The 7,068-nt window shown below is 44.6% G+C and overlaps 1 protein-coding gene across 2 annotated transcripts in view; it reads right to left on the bottom strand.

Moving 5' to 3' along the window:
* Positions 1 to 571: 571 nt before the first annotated feature.
* The window catches only part of EFNA5 (ephrin A5), a 293,964-nt gene continuing 287,467 nt past the window's right edge, over positions 572 to 7,068 (bottom strand). Inside the window, exons 3-5 of one of the 2 annotated variants that reach the window (XM_004615781.2) lie at positions 6,832 to 6,897; positions 6,343 to 6,423; positions 572 to 961 (exon numbers count right to left, since the gene is read on the bottom strand). In XM_004615781.2, coding sequence (XP_004615838.1) covers positions 840 to 961; positions 6,343 to 6,423; positions 6,832 to 6,897 — 269 coding nt within the window. In that variant the 3' untranslated portion in view covers positions 572 to 839. The remainder of the gene's footprint in view (positions 962 to 6,342; positions 6,424 to 6,831; positions 6,898 to 7,068) is intronic. The other variant, XM_055119672.1, reaches the window with a different exon arrangement.

Here is a 7,068-nt window from a genome sequence, read left to right as displayed (position 1 = left end):
AAAGGAGAAAAACAAAAATATCTGGGGTGCACTACCCAGTCACCAAAAACATTAGAGGCACTCACACACACACACCCCCACCAAACCCGGGTTTCTTCCTTCCACACTTGCTCTGTGCGCTCTGTGCTAGCATCCTGGCACCCAGCTCGCCTCGAGGAAGAAGGGGCCGCGCTGTGGGGCACGGGCTCTGCGGTCAGGAATGCTTTAGGACAGTCATATTAGAAAAACCAGTGTCTCAACCTCTCAGATGCCTGTTCCTTTATCCGCTCCTAGAGGAAATGGTGTAACATTATATCTATTCTTAATACCTCCCCGCTGGACTTGACATGGGGACGTGATGCCCTGTGCGATCATCTTACAGTCCTGAACGAGCGGGCATAAATATTGCATGGAGAGCAAAACCCTCCTGGGCTTCGCTGTCACTGGCTGCATCTGCCACTATTGTTCCTGGTCCACGGCCCGCGGACACCGTGCGCGCCGCCGAGCTCAGAGGAGCAAGTCCAGGAGCGGACGGCCACTGGTGTCACTATGACAATTTGGCATTTTCATCTGGAGTCCATTTAATTTGGAAGGGGTGAGAGAGGTCACGGGGAAGGGCTTGGGGCGGGTGGGGTAAGGGAGGCAGCAACTGGGTGAGCCCCCCGCACCTGCGCCACCCCAAGTTGTTGCTTAGAATTCGGGCTGAAAGAAAGAAATCAAACAAATAAAAAATCTGACATCCACCAAAAAAGGAAAGGAAAAACCAACAACAAGTCCCTTCTTAGGATGAGCAGTTAGGTGGATCTCTGGTGTTCCAAGACCCTGCTGTTTTCTGTGACAGGTGACAGGAGGCGGCTGTGCTATAATGTCAAAAGCAGCGCCAGGAGGAACAGTAGGATTGCCAAAAGGCGGCTGGGTATTCTTGGTGTCTGTGCCGCATTCTCGCCGCGGGACGGCTCGGCTGACTCATGGACAGTGTCATCTGTTCAAATAGAAAGCACACATTCCAGTGAGATTTCACATCCTCGATATGGCTCCCCAAGCAGCCTGCTGTTCGCAGCCCTCGCCAGCCTTGCAGACTAGGGTAATGAACCCTGCGCCACCATTGACTTTCATGTCTGCATAATTACTCATTATTTACAGCAAACAAAGGAGAAGCAGAGCAAATCGGACTTTCTCAGCAACGTGAATGCTTTCCGTGAAGCGCGCGGGAGTAGGGGCGCGGTGCAGAGGGCCTTCCGCATGGCCGTGCTGGAGTCTGCTAGCACTCAGACACACTTTACCTCAACGTGCGGCGTCTCAAAAGCTCTTTTGAAACCCAAGGTGCCACTAGAGAAGCAAGTACTAGGTTCGGGTAAGAAACGTGTCCCGGCCCGGGGAGGGGTGGGGCGGGGAGGGGCAAGGTAGTTATGTTGGCGTATCAGTGGTTAACCAGAAAGGCTGCCCGTTTTCCTTTTTTCTTAGTGGTTTCACGGGATTAGTGTTGAATGCCTGGTGGTTCAATGCCTACGTGCATTTTTTAAATATGAAAAATTAAAGTCCAAACAATAACATTCTAAATAAACTATACATAATGCCCGGTAAGCCTCAAGAAACCGGTGCCCAGTGGCTTGCCTACAATTACGAATCAATTATGGTGCGATTTCCATTATAAGCCCTGTATCTCCAGGATTAAATTACTTGAACTTGCCTATTTTTATTTTTATCAGGCTGAAGCTTGCCCATAAATTATCAGCGTGGATGCAAATTTCCCTCTAAATAAAATGGATTAAGTGAGTTAAGCCTCTCTTATTTAGCTATAAAGGGTTCTAGGAGGCTGCCTCTGACTTTGGATAGCCCTTCTTGATCTGTGCGATTAACAGGCTTAACTCTGAAACGGAACTTTGTGGCAATTAGTACCCAAAGATAGACAGGGGCTTGCCTGCCAGCCGCACCATGCTCTATGGCTGCTCGTCTTCTCCCACCTGGTCTAGCTGGCACTTTTAGACTCAATGTTTCTTGGGGCCAGAGTGAGGTTCTAAGCAGATTTCAGTTCAGCACTAGCAGAACTTCTGGTGGGAGCTCAGAAACTGCCATCCTGCATTCACTCAGTGGTCAAAGCAGAGAGAACTGTTATTTTAAACTCAGCGTTGATACCACACTACACGTCACCATAAAGATGCGTCTCTTCCTGGGGAGCAGTGCCCTTGTTATTACAGTTTTTCCCGTTATCCCAAAGTAGCGTATTTCTTCCATGGCATGAAGGTCTAGGCTAGTTTTGGGCTATAGGAGCATTGATATTATTCATTTACATAGGAAGAATTTTGAGTGTCTCCACGCCCCCAAATAACAGCAAATCATGCCCAAGAGGAACATTGTCCTTTCACACGGTGAGGAAACCCCCCTTCTCCTAACACGGCAGCTTTGCAGGCTCACAGGCTGCCCTGCTTCGCAGCCACTGCTGGACTTTTTTCATTGAATAATATTCATCCCCAACATGAGCTAAGGAAAATATCCAGCAATTCGGCTAGCCCTCACACAGAGTGGCTGCAGCCCTGTGTCAAACTGACCCCCTCTCCTGGACCTTCACGAACCAGCATTAAGTGGCCATACATTTAGAAGACCGGAAAGGATTTGAAAGCAAGAATAGGAATGTCGATAGATACTGAGGAAAAGCATATGTAGTAAATACTCGGGGGTGATTCTCTTTCTTGTTTTCTTTTTGACCCTGCAAATGTAATAAATCTGTAGAAGATAGAAGGAGATGACCTGGGTACCCCTGAAATTCAAAATCCAAATCACTTTCTTGAGATCACCAGCATGTTGTTGATCAGAACAATGGAGTACTTCTGGTTCCACCATGAAAATGCCATCGCCCGAGGGTTCCAGCGATGGCTTTGAAATAAGCACTTATAGCTAGACAACTGACATCACACCCATTACTGTGCTCCTCTCATCTTCTTTTTACTACCATATCATGAAGTTCCTCATCCTTGTCAAGTTTAGAAGTGTCCTGCTAAGAGGCACCCGGGCAACGCTTGATACCCAGTGTGAGTTTGAAGGGACTGTTCTCGTTCTGTTCTGGGGTAGAGGGGTGGGGGAGTGGATGGTCAGCAATGTCATGTGCTGTTCCAAGCCCACTGAGCATCGGACAGTGAGCAGGCTCACAGGGCAATGAGGGAAGCTCCCGTATCTGAGTGATGCTGGACATGAACTGCCTTTCAGTCCTCAGTCTGAGAGTATTCTTGGAATCAGCCTTTTTCTAAGCAATCAACCAGTAGACATCTTTGAGGAAAAGTACTATCTTTGATCAAAGGGGGAAATCTGTCTCACTATGGAATCTGCGTCTTTCTGTTTCCCTGCAACATGCTGCACTCATCCTCGGGATTCTACAAAGCGTTCTCGGTTTAAAATAGGGCTCAGAGTTAGGAAGTTCTCTGGTCACAGAGAAGGTCAAGGTTAAATCTGAGCCATTTCAGAATTTAAGGAAGATTTTCTAAGCAATATCTATCTCAATGGGAAGTACATGGGAATATACGAGAGTTCTCTAAACACAAGACAATTTCTAAAGCCTCACACTGACTCTGGCTTGGAAGAAGAAAACGTTCTTCTGAAGCCCAATCAGATTCTGTCTCCTGGCTATGGGATTCTGCACCTAGAGGGTTTTCATGCTTAACTGCAAGATCCCCAACAATACTTTGGAGCAAATTCTGTGGCATGTGTCTGCCCTGAGATCATCTTGTATCCCTGGTGATAGGAACCTGGCAGGCAGAGGGTACAGGCAAACGTAAAAGACGAATACATTCCAAAGACAGGTGAATTAGTACACATTACTGAGAACATGCAGGGGAATCCTTTCGGGTCTGCTGGATTCCCAGAGTGTGGGTGTACAGCCAGTGCTGGTAAAGGTGAAGATTCACTCAGCCCTCTGACACACTGGCGCAGGGCCGCAAGTCTGAGTGAATCTTCAAAGGAATATGATGCAGTACTCAAATTAATTATTGTGCTCATCCTCCTGGACACAGTGGCTCAATGGTATTTGGCTTCTTTAGTGACGGTGTTCAGTAGAGAGCCCTGAAATGTAGTGACTCGCCAAGGAGCTTCCCCTGCCGAGACAGCTAGGCACTCCCTCAACACAGATGTACCCTGACTGCGTCTATTGTACTTTTGCAAACTTTTACCAGTTACATGTGGGTTTATCATAGACTCTAAATGCTCAGTGGGGGGGGGGGGGGAAACCTGTTTCCTAAATGACTGTGAATATGTCTATGTAGAATGTATCTTAATACTCTGCATTTCATTGCTACATGGATTCAAAGGTAATTACCCTAGTGATAGAATTATCTTCAGTGTGACTCTTCATTGCTGGAGAAAAATATGCTTCCTGTGTATTTCTAAACAACCTCCTGCTTTCTTGATAGGAGATGAGATTTACACAGAAAGATGATGATTGGGGAAGTATGGCAAACTTGTACATCATTATGTGTCAAAAGGTCACTTTTCAGGGGTGATGTTATGTTATGTTATAACATGCTTAGCTCTGCAAGACATTCTATGCATAACTTGTTCAAGCCAAGAGGGTAAATTTCTTTTTATGAGCAGCTATATGTCAATAAATTCTAAGAGAATTCCACTTTCAGAGTTAACATTGGGCTGGGTGCAATATGACTGGATATTCCATCTGTTGGGTCTTTAGCGTGGCTTGACTAGTCATTGGAAAAGTGAGGATTTTGTGGTTCTTAAAAGGAATTCAGGAGTCTAAGCACAGTGAGTATCTGTCTTGCACATGGCCAGCCTGTATTTGATCTCTAGATCGTCCCCTTAGCACCACCAGGAGTGAGTCCTGATTGCAGAGCCAGAAACCATCCTTAAGCATCGCTAGGTGTGACTCCCAAAGTAAGCAAGTAATGAAAAAAAAAAAAAAGAATAAGATTCAGGTCCTCTGATGGCTCAAATCGTCCAACTTGTGAGGTGTCTGGTACCTTGAAAACCCACAATATTGCTTCCTGATTTCTATGACACAATTGAAATGTCTCCATCAGCACACATTTCTTCTAACTTTCGGGAGTGGCTAACTGATTTCTGGGGAGCCACTAAGGCCTCTAGGAGTTTACTGACACCCTGTCATGTGTGCTCTCGGTAAGTTGCCCTCTTAGGAAAACAGGGATGCTTAGGGTAAGCTTAAATCTTTCTGTGAGGTACAATGAGAAAGCCACTGCATGTCCCGAGGCACTGCCTTTCCAAGGTGAGTTTCCCGAAGGTGCATTGACTCTGTGGGCCCAGGAGCAAAACTCAAAGGAAAAAGTGGACTGCAAGGTTTTAATTTCCAGAACCCTATGTGAAGGGAAGTCCTAGTGCCGGGAGATGAAGGGATGCATCTCTCCCCTCTGTTTCCGTAAGAGGGTTGATAACTTCCTGCGCTGAGGAAATGCTTCTCGTTCTTTGGGCTGATGGGTGGTTGTGGAAGTCAGGGATGGAGATTAGGGAAGACAGCACACAAGGGTGTGAGGAAAGTGAATGGCCAGAGGTAAGGAGTCACACACCTCGGGGGACAATGAACACAGCAGCCCAGATGCGTTCAACGGTTAGATTAGTTTCTGAAACAAATGGCTAGCATACTCTAGTATCATTGCTTCAGTGGGTGCTTTTGTGAGTTTTCTTTGCTTCATAGTGATGGGAAAGACTGAGTGCATGAAAGAGCAAATATATATATTTTCTTCATACTAGTTTGCCTCAGTAATCAAGGTTCACATTTATCTCAACAGACTATGGATATACATTTGTGGTAGCAGCAGATACATGAATTTGTGGTTCGCAGAGCCAATAGGATTCTCCTTTTCCAGACCAACTGCTATAGACAGCAACCACACAAATAATAATTGAACTAAAACGAGGTTCTTTCAATCAGTTCATTGATGCATGTAAATTTCTAGGGAAAAATAGGCTTGATTAGTTGCTAATCTGTGTAACAGCCTTACTTTTATCCAGAGATCTGGACATGAAGAATTTTTATAAACATATACAATAGAAACTTTTTTCTCCTACATGAAAACAAATTCATTAATATGTACAGTGATTCACCAGCATGCTCTGAGGATATGGGAAAAAGTTGAGAGAGTTTAGCATTCGGATGGGGTTTCTGTATTAGGATATTGCATTATATCAAACCCATGTCCAAAAAAAGAAAAGTCATATTTTATCTAACATGCATTCCACAGAGAAACTGTAGGAATGAGGTAGAAGATAAGTAATATTAGCATTGCTAGCAATGAGCAAAAGCAGAGCAACTATACCATGCAAACATGCAAAGAGGAAGAAAGGAAAAAAAGGTCTGAAGCACCAGAGAGATGCATTTGTTAAAAGAGATTCTCTAAGCATACTAACCTGCTGGTTCTAATGAATTTTCTACTTTGTCGTTAACATCGAAAACACGATCATGAACACCTATAGTTTTCATACAGCTATCTATAACAAAAATAGAGATAACAGAGCCAAATATGTTAGTGAAGACACCCTTCAACTCCCGTTTCTTTCTTTTGTTCTTTCTCTCTATTTTTTTCCTTGTATTTAGGTAGAGATTGTTTTACAATCAATGGCATGTATCCAAATGCCAATGTTGTTCCCATTTGCTGTGCGCAGACAACAGTCTAAGAAACAACAAGTTAGCAACTGCTGTGGACTTCCAATAAAAGCATCGTGAAGAATGATGAGGGGGAAAATATAATGAAAACTCAAACATGAATGCTGATATACAAAACAGGTACCACACAGGATTTAACAGTGATATAAAAAAAAAAGTTTTACCGCCGTGAACCAGACCACATAGAGCATGCGCCATGAAGCCACCCTCTGAAACTCATTCTCGGTACTTACTTGTGGGTCTCACAAAGACTCTGAGCTTTAGACAGGACCTTCTTCCATTATCTGGGATTGCAGATGCTGTGGATGAGACAAACAGAGAAAGAGCAGGAGAGAAGGGAGAGAACAAAAAAAGAACCCATTACTCTTCATTTTCAAAGGCGACCAGTTGACAGCAAATTTTCTCCTGACCAACAGAAGCAGAGTTGAACTTGCTCCAGAAGTTAAAATAAACCATTCTTTTCAGAGGTG

This window comes from Sorex araneus, chromosome 1, assembly GCF_027595985.1.
Source record: "Sorex araneus isolate mSorAra2 chromosome 1, mSorAra2.pri, whole genome shotgun sequence".
In the NCBI taxonomy this organism is placed as follows: Eukaryota; Metazoa; Chordata; class Mammalia; order Eulipotyphla; family Soricidae; genus Sorex; species Sorex araneus.
The sequence above is the reverse complement of the archived record's forward strand: the minus strand, read 5'-3'. Positions and strand labels throughout refer to the sequence as shown.